The sequence below is a fragment of the Polyodon spathula genome, chromosome 15 (assembly GCF_017654505.1).
Source record: "Polyodon spathula isolate WHYD16114869_AA chromosome 15, ASM1765450v1, whole genome shotgun sequence".
Classification (NCBI taxonomy): Eukaryota; Metazoa; Chordata; class Actinopteri; order Acipenseriformes; family Polyodontidae; genus Polyodon; species Polyodon spathula.
The window spans coordinates 21,521,450-21,541,864 of record NC_054548.1 but is presented as its reverse complement, the minus strand read 5'-3'; the positions used below and the strand labels follow the sequence as shown (position 1 = coordinate 21,541,864).

Sequence of the window (20,415 nt, the reverse complement as noted above, 5' to 3'; positions counted from 1 at the left end):
CACATTCTCAAGTTACTGACGAAGGGAACTACAGCTGCGAGTCTGTTTACCATGGTGGATAGAGTGCACTTCAGTGTATCTGTTGCAGGACTGTAAGTGACACTGGATTTAGTACAATTATGACACAAAATACTGTATAAGCGGATGGTCGCTTAGTAAACATTTTGACTAAATATGTGCAAACAGCATCACAATATAATCACACAAAGTTTATACCTATTTAATTTCATAAATATATTAGCACAAATCTAAACAGTAACAGCCAACATGACAGAAATGCAAATGCAAAATGTAGATTATTAAGATAAGCTTTGTTTAAAATGTTTTAGTACAAATATTTATTGTGGAGAATGCAGAGTATGCAATTTTACAGAGAAGTATGTTGTATAGACACATTAATTTGGCATCAAACCTAATTTGGTTTGAGGGCTCGCTGCCTGGACGACTGAACAAGGCAGAGACCCCCAAAAAGACCCTCAATGCCACGATTAATATTGAATATAGCCCACTTGATGGTTTTGCCAACCTTTAACAAATGATCATCAGCGTGCAGGAGAGGAAAACAAAACCCACTTTTGGAAAATAAACCTCTAGGAATCCATGGCTGGTCCGATTGCCCTTCCTCCGGGTAGGCTACTAACGCTTAAGAGCACATTTTTGTAAAAGCATTTTTAGGGTCTGTAATATTTGTTCTAATGTAAACTTGGGAAGCACTGGAGGACCGACAACCTAACCGTTTGATAAAGGAGTCTGGAACTCGGTGGAGACAAGCTGAAGAAGCTGCTCCGACTCTGAAGGAATGACCGGAGAACTGCTTAGCTGTGAATCCGGACCTGGAAAGAATCTAGCGAAGGTGAAAGAAGAACCAATGTCGGGTGACGATTGTTCCATTTTCATTAATAAAAGCAGGTCTGAGGGTGACACACCCTGAGAAAGGCGGAGTTGGATATAAGAGAGAAGGAGGTCGTATGGGCTAACATGGGAGTTTAATTTAAACAAAGAGATTTGGTTACCCTTTTCTTCCTGGTCAATTTTACATCTTTTGAGCAGGAAGGAAAAGGTATCAGATGAGGTGATTGCTTAGTCGGAGATACAGGGGTGAATCTAGGGGGTTGAATTTATTTCAGTGCAATGTAAACTCTGAGCACCTAAGGAACCCAAAAAAGGCTAGGAGAAAAAGGGTGTCTAAGGTTTTATTTAAAACTGGGAGGAGTAGCCGGAGTGGATGAATGAGATGCACTGAGAGAGTATGTTGATGGTGATGGGTAGGTGAGCAGTGGGAGAAAGAGATTCTGATCGTTGAAGCCCTTTTAGGATTAGTGATATTTATGGGTTTGTGGCAGAGCACAGCTCTGCTCTTTAGAAATTGGCAGGGATGGGGTTAAATTCCCCTACCTGCCTTGGTTCATTGTGTTCAGGACGATCAATCAGTGCCCAGCCACCTGACATAAAAGGAGGCCTCTGCTTTTCATTTGGAAGGAGGGAGCTGAGGAAGCAGTTTGGTGGGTTTTTGGTGTGTGATTTTTTTGAACTTTGATAAATCCAGTGAAGGCATTGCCCAGCCTGGACATTATTATTTTTGTTAGTTTTGCTTTTTGTGTTTAAATTGCTTTGTTTTGGCCCTTGTGCCCTTTCTTTGTGTATTTATAATAAAAAAAAATATTTTATTATAAATACAATCTGGATCCAAATGCTCAGAACTGCTGATGAACCGAAAGAAGAAAAACATTTCACAGAGAAGTGTAGGGTCGCAAAATAAAGTGCAGAGATGTACAGAGACAACCAATCAGCTGGAAAGGCAGAGGGACCACAAAAGGGACCACTATGGGGCCTGCTGGATGCCCATACTGGCCAGGGAAGTCACTGTGGGGGCCTGCAGTGAGAGGGGAGGTAACATGAAAGGTTACGGTTGGAGGTACGGGGGGGGGGGGGGGGGGGGCTTGTTGGATGACAGTGGTGGACGCTGAAAGTCTGGGATGGATTGCAGGAGCAGCCGCTCCTGACTGTGAAACAGTCTGAATCCGAATGCTCAGGAACTGCTGAATGAGCCTTTGATTGACAGGTGCTGTGGAGGTTCCGTCTTCGGTATTTTACAGATGTAAACGCGCTTTGTGGAGATGCAGTGGGTGAGGGGTGAGGTGTTGTCAAGTGTGTTTATAATAAGCTTGTTTTTTGAGAGTCATGGATTGGAATTTGTATAAAGACCCATACTTACATGGGTTGGGCTTGTTTTGTCGTGAGACTTGGCAACACTGGGGGTGAGCTGGAAAGTGATGATCTGTGCTGTCATTATACCACCTGCAACAGGAAGGGTGCTGCAAATTGAAGAGAAATAAATTAAACAAATTCTCCTTATGTGCTGTAGATTTGAATGTGATGGTGTTGCTATGAAGATAATGCTGGAGCCTGGGGATTGTCCAGTCACTGATATCATGAGTTGTGGAGGAACGAGTGGCCAGGCAGGAGCTGCGGTGGACAGGAGAGTGAGCCAGTTGTTGTGCTGGGCGACAGGGAAAAGACAAGGGATCTGGTGATGTTGCTGGAGCAGAGATGTTTGGAGTGGTAAATACCGTTGACCGAAGTTGTTTTAGAGTTTGCCCAGGAAGGACTGGTTGAACTGGTTAAGTGGATCTCAGCTCTGGGGAAACAGCAAACAGATCATCATCCAACGAAATGTTAATCCAAAGAATGTTAATAATTCAATGAACACACCTAACAAATCAATGTATTATTATATTATTAATATTATTATGGCTTTCGCGATATCGTTCCGTAGTTTCTTTGATTACATGATGTTAAATAAAACATCTACATAATGTTAATCTATTTTTGATGTCTCAATCCAAAAAATTAAAAATGATGCAAAACTTGACATTAGTTGTACCTGGAACTCCTTGAGCAGACCGTGCTGTTCGACCGAACAAGCAGAACACACTCCACGGCAGGAAGGTGGAACGGTTTCGCCAAATCACATTGTCCAGTTCTATTCGGTCTTTTCGGGCTCTCAAAATTATACCTTAGTATTGAATCTCCCAGCAGAGCAATCACATTACCGTAACACTGACCTACTGCCAGAGCGCTTGTCCTGCATCCCACCTCCAGATAGACAGCTGTCAGCTGTGATTTGGGAATTTGTGGGTTTTCTATATTTTTCTTCCTTCTAATCCTAGTGGAGTAGATGGCACACACACACACACACACACACACACACACACATATATATATATATATATATATATATATATATATATATATATATATATATATATATATATATATATGTCTAGATATTAGAGTGGGCTCAGAAAATCAGATGAAATGGACTCGGGGCACCACCACCACCCCACCAAAGGCTGGGCCCGGGTGTTCTTGCATCCCTTGCACCCCCCTTGGCAGTGTCCTGGGGATGATTCACCGGTAATGGGACCACTAGGTTTGACTGGAACTCTGCAAAAGAAAGATGGGTGAGCAGTGCAGGGGCAAAACTAATGTATATGTTATATTACATACATACACTATGGTGACTACACACAGACAAACACATACACACCCTAGAAAAATCATGTTTACACTAATGTGACTGGAATCAGATGAACAGCTTGTACAAATCTGGATGAAAACACATATGAAAATATATAGGAATACAGAAGTAAAAAAAAACAGACAGCTGACAGTTCACCTTTTCAGATATTTGTCCTTCTGTGCTTATTTATTTAGGGATTGGCTATCTTGGCTCATTGAAAGTTCACAGCCACACAGAGAAATCTGCTGAGACTTGTACTTTAGACTGTCTGTATTGAAGAAAGATAAGCAAAAAGTATTGTGGCGATTAGGTCAGTTCATTTCTAACCAAATTTCTTATGAAGTATAGCGATGAATATATTGCACTAGAAACACTTAATAATTAAATACATGATAATGATGTGTTCCTGTTAACTCTTTTCAATGAAAATACACAGTAATGATCTGTTTAATGGTGAGAAAGGCTTTTCTAGTCAGTGTAAAAGTAATGTAAACAATGTGAATGGATGGCCAGTAGAAGGCATGTCGTGGAACTTTTCAGGTCCGCAACTAAAAGAGTCAACTGCATCAGGTATTCAGAGATATAAAGCTCAACACATCAGTGTTAGGAAGCCCGAGCAGTGTTCTCTCATACAGAGTTAGCACACAGTTATTATACCTTTACAGAGAGACAGGGTGGTTTCCCTTTCAATCAATAAGCTAGAGTCAACTCAGTTGGTGTAACAAAGAAAGTCAAGTATTTACAAGGTAGTACAATAAAGGTTAGGTGGAAAGGTGGGTTCGCCCTGATCAACCGATAAGCTGGAGCCAGCTCAGCTGGTGTAATTAAGAAAGGGGGACAGGTATTTACAAGGTAGTACAATAAAGGTTAGGTGGAAAGGTGGGTTCGCCATGATCAACCGGTAAGCTGGAGCCATGTCCCTTTTGTCACACCACCCACAGTTTGGTTTTCAGCTACATGTACCTGCAGTTTAATACATTTACTTTATTTCTATAAACTTAATAGCTCATAAACTCAAAATGCTTTAAAGCATATAACTCAGTGAATAATTGTAGTACAGAGTAGCAACAAACAGGTACAGGAATGGTTCTATGCAATTACTCCCCTACAGGCATCTTTGACCTAGAAAAATGACACAGCATTCTTTCAAATCAAATGTGCAAAGAATACATACACACATCTTTTATACTGTAAGTGTGCCATGTATGTACTGTATGGTATGTTAAACTTTGTAATCCATATGTAAGACTTTGCAGGGCAACTTCTAGTAACCCATATAATTCACATAAACAAACAGAATGTCTAAAAATGTAATTTTAAAAACTGTGACTTAAGGGTATATGTTATACTGTATCTTGCTTTCAATATAGACCTCTACAAATTGAGGGAATTAATCTCAGATACTTTAATAGTATCATCACCTGAAACCTCGCCTGATCTGTGTAGTTGTTTCTGCTTAGATGATTGTTTATCATACTCTCACAGCAAAAATGTCCCTTGTTTTCACTTCAGTCTGGCAGTCTGAAGTTATGTAGTCCACGAGGAGTACAGGAGTAAATTGCAACTGTAATATCTGTTTCTCAAAACCCTTTATCAACAGTATTGCTTGAATTTGAAGTACCTGTACCACTTAAGGGGGTAATATTGGAAACGCAGGTGTAATCATCTTGACAGGTGTTACCATACATGGGCTTTCCAGGGAGAACTGACTGGCACTGTTCTTGTACTGGCAATAACTGAGTTACTCTGTTTCCCATTTTATCAAGTGTTTCCTGTAAAATGTTAACCAAAATCCCAATTTGGGGAATATAAGGCAAGAAAACAGTGGGGGCTGTTGTACGTATGTACGTCACACCACTTATCCAGTTCTTATGTAGCTTAAGTTCTGTTACATGACTAGGTACGTAATACTGGTTTAGTACAATGATCAGATTCAGCGGCTATACAAAGGTGTCTGTCTGTCCTTTCATCCATCCCTCTGTCATGGTCATCAACTGTTTCATACTGATTGTTTTAATTGTGAATTTAAAACCATGGTGGGGATGTACAGGATGTTACTGACATAACTACTACATTCTACATGACTAAGGATCAGGGATCAAGCTTAAGGACCACCTCTTATTCTGAATATAATATATAATTGATATGTGATTTTAAACATTACAGATTGACCTTTACTAATACAGTGTTCTGAAGGTGGTAAATATCCAAATTCCCATCTCCAATTTCGTGGACTTACGTGGTAATCAATGAAGAATTTATTGGTAGCTGTTGGTTCCTTTATCGTAAGTTTACAAAAAGGCGGCATCCCCCCAAGGCTAATTGCAGTAGAAAAATGGGAACTTGAAACATAACACTAACAACATGTGAAACGCTAAGGGGAAACACAGCTTTTATTATTATTATTTATATGTATTTTTTTTTTTTTTTTTATCAGGTCTCTTCCTGGAAATCTGTGTGATATTTAGTTTCATGACAGATATACATAATAACAAAATGACCAAATACATGTTATAGAGGATATAATAAGGATGTCCCAGATGACAATAAGGATACCTCGGTACTGAAAACCACCGCAGTTGACAGGATAAAAAAGAGTTATTTGTTAAGACTTGATTTATTATCACATCTATTTTCCAGTATAGAGCTTTCGAATGACGTTTCAAGTCACGTGATCCTTATTGCGTGTCTCCCGCTGGTTGGCAGGCAAGCCATATCTCACATTCACTTAAAGCGGTTTCAGAACTTAAAAACAGTTTAGCTATTTGAAATGTCCTGTTCCAGAGATATAATATAAACAAGTTACAGTAACGTAAGAATATATATTGAGCAACATATATTTTTTAATGATTAAATATCTCAATATAGTAGCATTTGTTTAATATAAATACCTCAACATATTAATAATTATGTTTAATATGTTATCGCAAAAATTAGCAAATAGATCATTCCTGTATTTAAATATAAGAAAAACGAAAATTTTAGGTACTTAAAAAGGTAGAATAATTGATTACAAATCAATTATCAGGACGTTTCCACAGCGTTGTGTGTGGTGTATATATATACACTATATATATATATATATATATATATATCATATATATATAATATAATATATATATATATATGGTTTTCCAACGTCTTAGCAAAAGGTCAAAAGGAAAAAGAAACATTTGTAAACTTGCTGTTTGTTTGATTATTGAGTCTTTTTATTTTTTTGTGTAAGTCGACATAACAACAATACTTCTGACATAATAAAATAAAGTAAAATTATTTGACAAAGGTTTCCAGTATAAGTCTTTCTCACTGTCTCCAATAGAAAGACAGATGATCGAAACGTTTGTCAAATACCCTACACACGCACCGTGCCTACTCACGGAATACACACATTTCTGTTACTGTAAAGCTGTGCGGAAACTCCACAGATAAGTCCCTTGTATGCTTATAAGAATCCTGAGCGGTGTAAACTTTCAGTATCACTGTTATTGAGCTTCTGACGGTCGAACATCTCAGGCTAGCTTTAACCATCAGTGAATATTTACTGCTCTGGAATGATGGATGTTTCGGTGGGGTATTTCACCCTGCTTATGCTCGTTGTGTTGGCTGAATGTACTGGTAAGTGACTTATTAAAGTTGTAATATTAGTCTTGCTATGTTAAATTATTGTCTGACTTTTATTTTACTATTTTACATCTGTTTTACTAGTAGTATTGCTATATTGAATGAAATTGTTTCTTACTGTCGCGTTTGTTTTGGCTCAGGTACTGCAGTGACAGTTCAATCAGATGGATTCACGGCTGTTTTAAATAAAGACTTCACCTTCGGATGCAGTCTGTCAGATCCAAAAGTGAAACAAGTTACTTGGCAGAAGCAGAAGGACAAAACTTTGGAGAACATGGCTACCTACAGCGTTACATTTGGAGCAAAAGTCCTGGAACCTTACGACCAGCGAGTGAATTTCTCGTTGATAGGATTAAATGAATCATCGATAACTATTCATAACGTTCAACCGGAGGATGAAGGGTGTTATAAGTGTTTGTTCAACACATACCCACAAGGATCAATTACTGAAAGATTCTGTTTTACTGTTCTTGGTAAGAATATAATTACTATTGAACTGGTTTTAACCCAGAGGGGCTTTCATTGTCAGGAAACCACGTGCACTTTGCCTTTCTTGGCTACATTCTGTTTATTTATGGTGGTATAATAACAAGAAATACGTTACACGATCAGTGTAATAAATATATCATTTTAAAAAATACACCAGAAAGAAAGCATAACTGTTATGATCATTGGCTTTTATTTTTAGGATTTTTTTTTTTTTTTTTTTTTAATTAAAAAGTTTGTTGTTTGTTGACATGTGATTGCACTACAGAAGCAATTCCATTTGATGCTAACATTCTAGTAACGAGAATCCGCACATTACTGTAAAATGGTAATTACTACCAAGGGAGATTACGAAATCAGGTAAAAAAAATGTGGAAGTTCCAAAATGTGTACAGTATATAAACAGTAATTATAATGTAAAATGTGGTTCTGCTTTATCTTAGTTTCTATGAAAAATGTAAGTGAACATATATTTTGTATTTAAGTATGTATATAACTGTATATTAACATCAGTGCCTGAATGTGTTATTCTTCGTAGTTTGGAACCACCTGTTAACGTTCCCTTATAACTCAGGATCTTACAGCATTTTCAGTGTAGGCAAATCATTGTGTATTGTATTGTAATAAGTATATGACGTGAACAATGTTCCCCGTGAAAAAACTGGGGCAAGTTTTATTTATTTATTATTATTTATTTTAAAAAACACGTGAGTTTGTTTTTATTGTGTTTATTTCAATGAACACAAAAGTGAAACTGAAATAATACAGTACAGCGCGGCAGCAGCAATTGGAAGTCTGGGTGCCTGTATTCAAAAAGCACCCCTGGCAGAGTGAGGAAATTCCAATGAATACCCAATGAATCATATTTTTTTTTTTTTTTTTTTTTTTTTTTTTTAACAGGTATTTCTGAGATAAATATTGAAAAATTCTCCACTGAGTCTGAAAATAAAGTAGCGGTCAGCTGCTCGGCCACCGGGAAACCAGCCCCTAAGATCAGATGGAACGCATCAGAAAGTGTCTCTTCGAATGTAGTGCAAAGCAGCGTAGATCGTAATGGCAATGGAATCGTGACAGTCACCAGCAACCTTACACTGCATCTGTCAAGCTTCCCTGCTGAAGAAGTCAGCTGCTTTGTAAGCCACCCAACACTGGAACAGGATATTGAGAAAAACATCACTATTAGAGAAGGCAAGATAACATGTAAGTAATTATGTTTGTACTGTATACTTTATGTGGAGGTGTTAAACATTTGAATTAGACGTTCTGCTGGTCATATTTAGTGACCTCCAGGTGGCACTCTATCCTAGGTTAAAAAATCAAATCACCAATTAAAATAGAAATCCTTACCACTGTATGTGGTGTTTTTGCTCTGTGGTGTGTGTTGTTTTGCACCATATGGTCAGTGGTTTTGTTGTTTTTTGCAGCAGCTCTTTAAATAGTGACTCATGGGAATGTATATCTCTTGGCAAGAGGACTCCCCATGCACAAGTAGATAAGCTCCAACAGGGAGATGATTACATTCTGTTGTTGCCATAGCAGTTTGGAAATAATGGTGCTTTCCAGACAATGTTGTCATGCCAGTGTCTTTTTTTCATTTTCAAATGTAAACAACTATGAGAAGATTTTGGTATTTTCCTAGTATTTATTTATTTTATTTTTTCACATATCTAATTGCCGGTGTTAAAATTAGGACAGTTCTTACCACAGGATTAAGTTGGCGATTTCCTGATATGAGGTTTTCAACTTTAACTATTGTCTTTTGCAGAGCAACATAATAAAACAAAACCTTGTGCCATTTTTACCCAGATTGCTACAATTGAAGTCAATGCAGTACAATATTATCAATGTTAGTATTTTTTCTTAGTACCTTGAAGAGGAGGCATTTCATTTAGATGATTTGAAATTGATATTTTAACAAAAATTCTAACATGACTATTTTTTTTTATTTGCAGTAACAAATGTGCATAGTCCTGGTGCCGTCGCTTTGGTGATCCCCTGTATCGCAGCTCTGTTGATTATCGGGACAGCTGCTTGTTTTGTAATCATAAAAAAAAAGAAAACCAAAGGTAGGTTAACTTACTATGACCCAGTTGATACACAGTTAGTTTATATGTGAAGGTGTGAAGTACAATGTGTGTGGAAGATATTTTTTATATCTCAGTGTTTATTAATATCCACGGACATACAGATTTTGCTATACATTTGTTATGGCTGATCTGGAACTGCCCAGTGTATTATTTTTTTTTATTACTAGAGGACATGTACAGTAACATATCCAAACTAGTCACAGGGTTTTTTTTTTTATAACTCAAACAATGATAGATGAGAGATAGATATGTTGCAGTTTACACATAACATTTCGTAGCATTTTAGAAGCCATTTTTACACGATCCTTTCATTGTAGTACCGTTGCCTTTATGCAGAGCACAGTGGATGCAATTATGACTTAAAATCATTGTGTGCTACTTAATATACAACTGACATCATCTGATCATAAGTTCAGTCTTATATTACTGATATCAAGGGTTCAGATGCAGAAGGCCCTGCCAGCTTTTCCTGACTCTCTCCTTGATAGCTAACAAACAGTAGAAAGGTATATCCTACAATACACTGAAATAACTGCATTGAGAGTTCATATAACATAAATCTGACACTGAACTAACAAATTAAATAAAAACTTAAATTGAAAAATGCTTGGCGAGTGGAAACAATACTAAAACTGGTGAAAGGAAAATGGCTTTAGAAACAGAACAGAATGTAAATCTTTTAAGTTGTGTTATTCTAGATGTACGACCATTTTGTCCAACTTAACAGCATAATAACAGTGTTTCACACATTGTTTCCAGCTCTAATTCTTCTAGAAATATCACTTTGAATAATTGGGTTCCTATGGTAAAAGAAAATAACTGCCTTGAATTCCAATGCTTGTTTACAACAACCTGCAGTATTGCACAAAAAAACATTTGCAAAAACTACTGGGTATACATCGCTCAACTTTTACTCTTTAACGTGCCCAAGAGAAACAGAATTTCTCTTATAAACTTTGCAGTGTATCCAGATCATGCTCCTCCTGCAACATGAATTGTTTTGTGTTCCCATAACACACCACCAGTTTCAGTCATAGCAGCAGCGATGTTGCAGAAGGGAACGTGTTTTGGATACACGACGATGCTTATAAGAGATATTCTCTTTCTCCTAGCAAACACTACAGAGTTGATGTTGAAAACTGTATTTCCCAGTTGATTTAAAAACAACAAAACAAGCCAACATTTTCTGAAAAATATTGCTGTGATACAGCAAAGGCATGCATTTTTTGAAAACACTGCAGGACATTTTTTTTATTTCCTTTTTTTAATCAAGAAATCATCACACTTTATAGTTAGAGAGGTTGGCTTGTAGTGGATTGTAGTTTATATTATTTGTCACCATCTTATAAGTGGAATGTTGAAATGATTATTCGGATTTTGTTTCTCCCAGCAGGCCCTTTGGAAGAAAAGCTCAATGCGGGAGAGTGTTCTCCTGTTTAAGCCTGTGGTTGCTTGTTTTGTTTTCAAAGACATGTGTACGTATGGAAGGTGTCAAATGGTCAGCATTGGAGAATGATGTCTTGTATTTTCGGCACAACTGAAGAGATTTGGCAGTGTTTATCAACCTGGCAGAGAAAGCATTCATTCATTAACACCCATGGAGTACTACGGCTTATGCCCAGTTTAAGGACTGCAACAGTGAAGAAAACAATTTACGACGAGATTCCAAAATTATAAAAGTGATCTACCTCTTCAGCCACCACTAAATGATTTTTTTCAACTATAAAATATTATATTTTGTATGTGTTCATTTTGCAAATACTGTAATTATGTTTTGTACTATACTGTGAAACATATCAATAAGATATTGTTCTGTGATAATGCTTGCACTACACCATATTAAGCTAGGTATTCTTAAAAGCATAGTATTTTGAAAATCCTTGTAAATACAATTATTTATATATTTTTGTTAATGTTGTTTGTTTGTATTAATTATTAATAAATCTTTACCCCTAAAGTGTGGACCTTTGATGTTATGTTTTACTATATTTATAGATAGATAGATAGATAGATAGATAGATAGATAGATAGATAGATAGATAGATAGATAGATAGATAGATAGATAGATAGATAGATAGATAGATAGATAGATAACATCTGAGGCTGTTTTTTCAAAACTTTAAATCTGGAAAACAGTGATCTGGATTTTGTTTTCTGATATTTTGTGTTCCACATTTATTTTGATTAGTTTTTTTCAGAAAATGTCACTGCTGGATTACTTCTATCCACATTGCAAATAATTATGATTATGATTATGAAATTCAATTTTTTGTTAAAGGAATCTTGATCACAAAATCTAGGATTACAAAATCCTGATCACTTGATCCAGATAACATTTTGAAAAACTGGCCCCTGGAACATCACTGGACTTGTGGGATTCTTGATTAACAAAATATTTTGCATAACTCTGAAGAGTGGACAATTATCTATATGAAGAAGAGTTTAAGAGTATACAAATGTCACATCACAAAATTGTGTTTTGGTACAGTACATTACCTATAACAGCAGTGTCTTGTAGAAAGAAACTAAAATTGCTCATTGTTTTCATGCTTTTAAATTTAGTTAGGCATATGTTATTTGTGGTAATTTTTTTAATAGATTTAGAGAGAGAAAATAATGCATGCGGTAGTGTGTGATATGAGAATTTAATACACACCCAAGGGTTGGGATACTGTGGAGACCTGGAAGGGGACATGAGAGAAAAATATATACAGTGGCTTGCAAAGTATTCAGACCCATGACCAATTCTCTCATATTACTGAATTACAAATGGTATTGAAATTTCGTTCTGTTTGATATTTTATTTTTAAACACTGAAACTCAGACTCAATTATTGTAAGATGACATTGGTTTTATGTTGGGAAATATTTTTAAGAAAAATAAAAAACTGAAATATCTTGCTTGCATAAGTATTCAACCCCTGTGCTGTGGAAGCTCCCAGTTTGCACCGATGAAAGAAATTGCCCTAACGAGGACACAATTACCTTACCATTGGCCTCCATCTGTGAACCATTAAAGTTGCTGTCACATTTTCTGGATAAAAACCCCATTGTTGAAGGATCATTGGTAAGGCTGTGAATCTGAAGAAAAATGAAGACCAAAGAGCATTCTACAGAAGTTAGAGATAAAGTAATACAAATGCATAGATTAGGGAAAGGGTACAAAATAATATCCAAGTGTTTGGATATCCCAGTGAGCACAGTTGGATCAATAATCAAGAAGTGGATGCTGCATCACACCACCCAGGCACTGCCAAGAAAAGGCCATCCCTAAAAACTCAGCGCTCAAACAAGAAGGAGACTTGTGAAAGAAGCCACAGAGAGGCCAACAATCACTTTGAAGGAGTTACAGAGTTCAATGGCTGGGAGTGGAGTAATGGTGCACCAGTCAACCATATCAAGAGCTCTGCATAACATTGGCCTGTATGGGAGGGTGGCAAGAAAGAAGCCGTTACTCAAAAAGTACCATCTGAAAGCACGTCTGGAGTTTGCCAGAAAGCATGAGAGTGACCCAGCTGCGATGTGGGAAAATATTTTGTGGTCAGATGAGACTAAGATAGAGCTTTTTGGCCAAAACTCAAAGCGCTATGTGTGGGGCAAACCTAACACTGCCCATGCCTCAAGACACACCATCCCTACAGTGAAGTATGGTGGTGGCAGCATCATGCTGTGGGGATGCTTCTCATCAGCAGGGACTGGGCATCTTGTTACAATTGAAGGAAGAATGGATGGAGCAAAATACAAGAAAATAATGCAAGAGAATCTGCTTCAGTCCGCTAAAAAACTGAAGCTTGGGAGGAAATTCACCTTTTAGCAGGACAACGATCCCAAGCACAAGGCCAAAGCAACACTGGAGTGGCTCAAGAACAAAAAGGTGAATGTCCTACAGTGGCCCAGTCAAAGTCCTGATCTCAATCCCATTGAGAATCTGTGGCACTATTTGAAAATTGCGGTCCACAAGCGTCGACCAACCAACCTGAACAACCTGGAGCAAATCTGCCAAGAAGAATGGGCCAAAATCACTCCAACACTGTGTGCAAAGCTGGGACATACTTACCCCAAAAGACTTAAAGCTGTTATTGCAGCGAAAGGTAGCTCTACCAAATATTAATGTGTGGGGGTTGAATACTTATGCAAGCAAGATATTTCAGTTTTTTATTTTTCTTAAAAATATCTCCCAACATAAAACTAATGTCACCTTACAATAATTGATTTTGAGTTTAAGTGTTTTAAAATAAAATATCAAACAGTACGAAATTTCAATGTACCACTTATAATTCAGTAATATGAGAAAATTGCTCAGGGGTCTAAATACTTTTGCATGGCACTGTATATGTCTTGTGCACACATCTTACTATCTTGTGGCCTCAAGATAGTAAGACATGTGCACTAGATACATATATTTTCTTTCATGTCCCCTCCCGGATTCTGTAGTATACTACATATCCCGAGGGTGGGCATTTTATTCTCACACAATACCCCATGCTGTATTTTTTATAATCTCTGGTGAGCAATTTTTTTCCTTCGAAAAGTTCAAAAGTTCGGTCTGTACAAAGGAGTTGTAACACAACTGTAACCAAAGTGAACAGTTTAAACTTGTAACTTTAAAACAGCAAGTTTCCTGTGGTTTTCAAGGTGTTGTGGAGTGTGTCAAAATTTTGTGCTTTAAAAAAAAAAATAAACAACTATTTTGCCATTTTTATTTTCACTAGTTTGTTACAAGGGTGTTTGTGTTTGCAAACATTTCAGTGTACCTTTTTGTGAGAAGTGGTTTATCTTTAGTCAGAATCAGAGTGCATTACAAAGCATCTTTGTCTGTGGATGGGAAATTTGTCAGGTGGCCGACTTATAAATGTTTATGGTGACTCCCTCGTGGAAAATGCAGTTTGGCATTGGCCCGAAGATTTGATGCAGAGCCTGTTGCCGAGGTAGTTCCGATGTTGGAAACAAGCGTTTCTCTTGGATTTACCTGATTACCGTTGGACGTGGCAGGCTCTGGAGGGTTTTCTTTATCAGGTGCACACTGGAGAATAGCGATTTGTTGCGGTTTGACAGGTATAAATGTTGCTGGTATAAATGAGCACATGTTTCAACTGGTGAGCCCATTGAAAAAAAATGCTAACCAGATATTATTCAGTAGTTCAGCACAAACCCCCAGACACAGAATATGAGTTTAAAGATTGCGTTTATGATCATGCAAATACAAAGAATGCAAGGTATGTGAAGGTTGACTGGAAAAACAATTTGGCATCAAACCTGCTTGGTTTGAGGCAGCATTGACTGGCCATTTGAATGAGGCAGGAGACCCCAAAAACTATGAGCAGGTCGCAATACCACAGGATAGATTTAAGTATTGAGTTGAGTGAAAGCCTTTTTAAGGACGTTGATGTCAGTTCTTATATACAATTGATATGCTTCTGATGACCACCGACCGAGTTGTTTGGAATTCCAAGGTGATCTGGAATTCTGCAAGATAAGGGTATAGATAGCATGAATTACAGAAATGTTCGGTCTAAAAAAGGAGGAATCGGGGATGGAAATAGGTCCACTTCTGGAGCCAAACGTCTGAATTTCTGAAATTGAATACGAGAAAGTGTGTCAGCAATCTGGTTCATATAGCCTGGAATGTGACTTGCTCTTAATATGAATTGAAGGCAAACTGCTAACCAAGTGATTCTTCTGAAAATGTTCATGATAGACTGAGAGGACAAACGGACTTTGTTCTTAATTTGAACAATAACTTAATTGTCTGAGTGGATGATGATAGATTTTTTAGCCCAGGAAGACCCCCAAAGAAATACAGATACTGTAACTGGCTACATTTCGTACAACACAGATGACTGATCGGAATTAGAAATAGATTTAAACTCTTCGGGCCAAGAAGCAGCAAACAATTTTCATTAAAGTATCCTCGAAACCATAAGAAGGCGAAACGTCAGTAAAGTCATTTGCTATAGAAAAAGGTTATTCCAGTCCACTGAGTTAGGAGGAGTTTCCATAGGTGTAATTCTTCACAACAAAAAGAATCAATGGTAATAGAATGAAAGAGAGAATTGATGGATGAGGCAAGTTGAAGAAGATATGAAATAAATGCATGACCCTGTGGAATAATTCTCATTGCATAACTAAGGTTGTCTAGAAGAGACAGAAGATTGCATTTAGAGCATGTTTCTCTGGAGAGAAAAGAAAAGAAAATTAAATTGGTGTTGAATATGTTGGGACTACTTCTGCATTCGAACGTTAAACTTACTGAAAAAAAGTGTTAATTTTTTTTTAGCACATTTCATAGTGGACAACAAAGCGCTTTACAAGATACAAGATTAGGGTTATTATTACAGACTTGCTAACCCCCTGAAAAAATGACGGGGTGGCCATAGCTATCTTTGGAAGAGGAGGGAGCAAAGAGAATTGATGAAGTATTCATTTTACGGTTAAGTATGGACATAACTGGAAGGGTAGATGAAGAAGAAGCGGTCTGGGTGCATGTTATGGTAGAGTGAGCAGATGAGCCACATATGGAACAGGAAAGAGCATGTAAACCTGTGAAGAAACAGAAAAATAAATCGTGATCTGCAGCACCCCAATACAAACTCTAATTCCACTGTTGAAGACGGACTGTGGCTTTTTCTGAAAAATCTTTGTGATAATTGTAAATAGTAGTCCCACCAAACGAACAGACAGGTCAAGGATAATTGAGATGTAATTCTCTAACTCATGAATGATGTCTCTGTAATGACTAAATGTGGTGATGAACTTGGAAATAGTAAGCATTTTGAAGGTGTGTGGATCTGAGGATTTGAGAGTGATGGAGAGTTCTCCGCAATCAGCTGTTCTGTTTCTAATGAATTGATGAGCAAAGAGACTAAATTTATATCTGTACCTGAAAGTATTTGCTGGCAAAGAGAGAGGGACAGACACTGGATTGAAGATTATCAGGGGGAGGCAGTAGAACTGTGGGAGGAAGAACAGGGTGGCTATAGAGAGACTGACAAACTATGGGGGTGAGATGGACACCCACAGAAGACATGCAAGAAGGGAAGTTTGAAATAGAAGCAGGAACACCTGTAGGGGGCCTGCTGGACGCCCACAGGAAGATATTGGTAGAGGAGAGCGTGTTTACAGGAAAGTCAACAGCAGGGGTCTGCTGGATGCCCACTGCAGAGTTGAGAGAAATGGCTGTTGAGACCCATGACTTGTGAAGCGGGATTTCGACCAAGCCCGGGGCCATTAACGAGGTTGGACTGTTGACAGTGGGGGGCCATTTGGATGCCCATATTGGATGAATAGACGCCTGAGACACTGGGATTCCCAGGGGCCGGGAGGAGATCTGCAGGGGCCTGTTGGACTTACCAGAGTCACTGGTTGAATTATTCTGGCTTGTTGTATTGATAATAGTAGCTTTTTTATACTGGACAGGCTGTTGGGATGTTAATGGAACTGGAACCAATTGTCTGATGAAGAGGACCGGGTACAGGAGCAGCAGCAGTAGCATTGGATATAATGATACTAGAGTCACTCATGTGTCTTATTGCGGCTGGAAAATGAACTGCTGGATTACGTACTCCAAAATGGCCATGACAGTGGCCTTCGTCAGCTGAGGTAGCTGTACTGCATCTAATTACTGAAGAGCGCCGATTTGTGATGATGTCATTGCAAGAGCGACTGGAATCAAGATGTATGTTGATTAAAGACAGGTAGTGAGAAAATAACTTTTCTTTGCAGGCAGATGAAGTGAATGGAATGTCCTTTTCATTGAGGCAGTTTTTAAGTTTTATTCCATTTCTTAATGTGAAGAACTGCTGTTTTGCGAAGGGGGAGACAAGAGCTGTGTTGAAATGAAGTAGACGGCTGGGCTGAAGAATGGATTTGTGTAGAGCCAGGATTCCGGTTTTTATTTCTAATTGTAGCTGCATGGTGAAATGCCAAAAAAGACGAAGTTGGGAGGATGACTGATGTCTGAAGAGAAGCCAGAGTCTGAGGAGAAGTTAGAATCTGAAGAGAAGCCAGAGTCTGAGGAGAAGTTAGAATCTGAAGAGAATCCAGAGTCTGAGGAGAAGTTAGAATCTTAAGAGAAGCCAGAGTCTGAGGAGCAGAAGGTTGCCACTATTCTGGTAAAAGAGCAAACAGATCATCGTCCAAAGAGTAATCTAGAATTCCTTCCATGACGAATGTGAATGAATCACAAAACGAGAGAGGGGATTACATGGGTATTTTTGTGTTTTGATAGGGTACAGTTAGATGACGTAGGGGCTGTCCCTCCTCCCGAACTTGTTTTATTAAACTTCATTATATTTATATAATATTCACAAAAAAACTTAGCACTGTTAAATGTAATTCATTCCAACCTAAATTTAAAAACAGGGACAAAATAAACAAGTTTAGTTTCTTTTAAATGTAATTCATGTATCCTACATCATTGTAGAAAAAACAAAAACAAAACACAAATTACTTAAAATACGATATGCAATGATTAAAAACAACAGTGGCAATTTTTCACCATTGAGCAGTTTTTAAATGTAATAAATATTTCAACACCAATAACATATGATATTATATTCTATTTTCACTCATAAAAGGTAATTCTAGCCAATGCATTAAAACTAACTTGATTGCTGGTAGAACCATGACTGCTGACCATGCTAGAATACGATAAAATCAGTTCCAGAATGAGAGGCTTGTGCTACCGGTGTCGTGTTATTTTCAGGTATGCCTTAAAAAGTGGTACCTTCTGTTAAGAAAGCAGGGAAGCAGACATTCAAATTTGGTATGTTATGCTGGGGTAAGTCTTTTACACCGTTTTTAATGCAGTTCATCATCATTTTCCACCATTAAGAAAATGGTATGTGAATATTCATCATATGCAATACATTGGCTCTTCTTTTTTACTTGTGTAACTTTGTGGACTTGTCTTGTTCGACATGAATGTTTTTTTTTCTATTTAGAGAAATTGATTGTCTGATTCCAGTTTAAGTTTGCAAAAAAAATAAATCAGATTGCAAATGATTGCACCTGTACCAGTCTGACAGTGTACCACTTTTAATGCAACAGTATACCACTTTCTGACATTACATGGATCACATTTTGGTATACATACCACATTTGGAGGATGTGCCACTTTCTAACACCACACTGGTATTAACCAGTATTTAATGTAGTTCGAACCGGAATCAGCCATTCAGAACTTTCGAAATTTCTGGTTAGGTTTGGAGCCGAACCGGAACGGAAAAGCTTCTGGTTCAAATCACACAGTTATTCAACCGTGTGATATGTATGATATATATATATATAGATATATTATATATAAATATATATATATATATATATATATATATATATATATATATATATCTTAGGAATTAATTCCTTAATTGACTTTAAGTTCTAAGCAAAGAACCAAAATTAAATAAAATAAATATAAATATGGGTTAGCAATCAAGTTTGTGTAATTTCTAGTTTGTTCGTAAGGGTACAGATTTAAATGGGAAGTTCTAACAAACATACATTTCTCCTTAAAAAAAAAAAAACAACCTTCACAAAACAATATGCAGCACATGTCATATGAATGAATCTACCAAGGAACCTCTGTAGTGTCATTTTTAATACAATAATATGAGCAAGGTAGGAACACAGCATAATCTTCTGATGGTGAATGTAATTCTGCAAAACAGTCAGAACATGTTGAAAAACAACAAAACTTGGATTGAAACACTACAACAAAGTTTACTTGAGCTAATAGAGTGCAAAGCGACGCACAAGAGGTTAATGTTTAGTTTCAATATCAGCAAACCGTTTAAATACAGTGCAATGCTTCTTCCTGTTTACTTTTAAATCTTGCTTTTTCAAAGATGGCCCTGCCCCCTTTCTGGATTGAGGGACAGTTTTAAAAAGCGTGCTGCCTGCTGATTTGGTCCAGTTCAATTTTGAACAATGCTACAGAGCAAGGAAGAGAATTATCCAATCATACACAGTTATTTGGGATACTTTGCATTTGTTAGACAGTTTGCTCCTTGTACACACTGCATAGTAAAGCAAATAGATTGCACAGTATTACTATACAGTGTACATGTGCACCCCTGTGTTACAAAACATTTACCTTACAGCAACAAAATATTCTTGTCAATGAAAAATCATACTGTTTACTACCAAATGACATGCAATGTACCGGCTCCCTGGGATTTAGGCTAAAAACCACATGAAAAGCTGTTGTGCAATTAAATATTAATATAGTGCACAGAAATGGAAAGCACATTTAAGTGCATACTGGCAGTGAGAAACACAAACATCAAAATTAATAACTATTGTATGTAAGAGACTTGAGTGCATTGCATTGGGAATAGCTTTTTTTCACTACAATAGCCAGTTGCAAATTATTGATTTGTTCAGTAATACAAGTCATATACTTGGAGAGGCCTCTGTTCCTCAGCAAGAGAACAGAATTTCTTCCATGGCAAGAACAACATAATTTAAACATGTTAAGAGTTTTCAAGGCTTGACAATGTTGAATAAAAATGTCAAAACACATAATAATTGCACTGAAGGGAGTCAAAAAAAAATAGTTTTAGCCAAACTGAGTTTCACTTTCAGTTTTACACAGACAGTTCTTATTGGAGTTTAGGGAGGGAGGTGGGTGGGGTCAAATTTGAAAAAATACTGAGAGGTACTACCGTACAAAAAAACAGTGGGAGATTCAAACCGTTG

The 20,415-nt window shown here is 37.3% G+C and overlaps 1 protein-coding gene across 1 annotated transcript; it reads left to right on the top strand.

Annotated features, from left to right (window-relative positions):
* The first annotated feature begins 7,023 nt into the window (after window positions 1–7,023).
* LOC121328105 (OX-2 membrane glycoprotein-like) lies at window positions 7,024–11,630 on the top strand. Its single transcript, XM_041272597.1, has 5 exons — window positions 7,024–7,138; window positions 7,285–7,617; window positions 8,531–8,830; window positions 9,583–9,696; window positions 11,108–11,630. The coding sequence occupies exons 1-5, from the start codon at window positions 7,075–7,077 to the stop codon at window positions 11,155–11,157; spliced, it is 861 nt and encodes a 286-aa protein (XP_041128531.1). The 5' UTR covers window positions 7,024–7,074; the 3' UTR covers window positions 11,158–11,630.
* Window positions 11,631–20,415: the final 8,785 nt, after the last annotated feature.

Bases quoted from the DNA above. Each gene is read 5' to 3' on its own strand.
- LOC121328105 (XM_041272597.1), top strand. From the start codon at position 7,075: ATGATGGATGTTTCGGTGGGGTATTTCACCCTGCTTATGCTCGTTGTG. The intron at 7,139-7,284 runs GTAAGTGACTTA...GTTTTGGCTCAG, and splicing joins TGTGTTGGCTGAATGTACTG to GTACTGCAGTGACAGTTCAA. The intron at 7,618-8,530 runs GTAAGAATATAA...TTTTTTTAACAG, and splicing joins ATTCTGTTTTACTGTTCTTG to GTATTTCTGAGATAAATATT.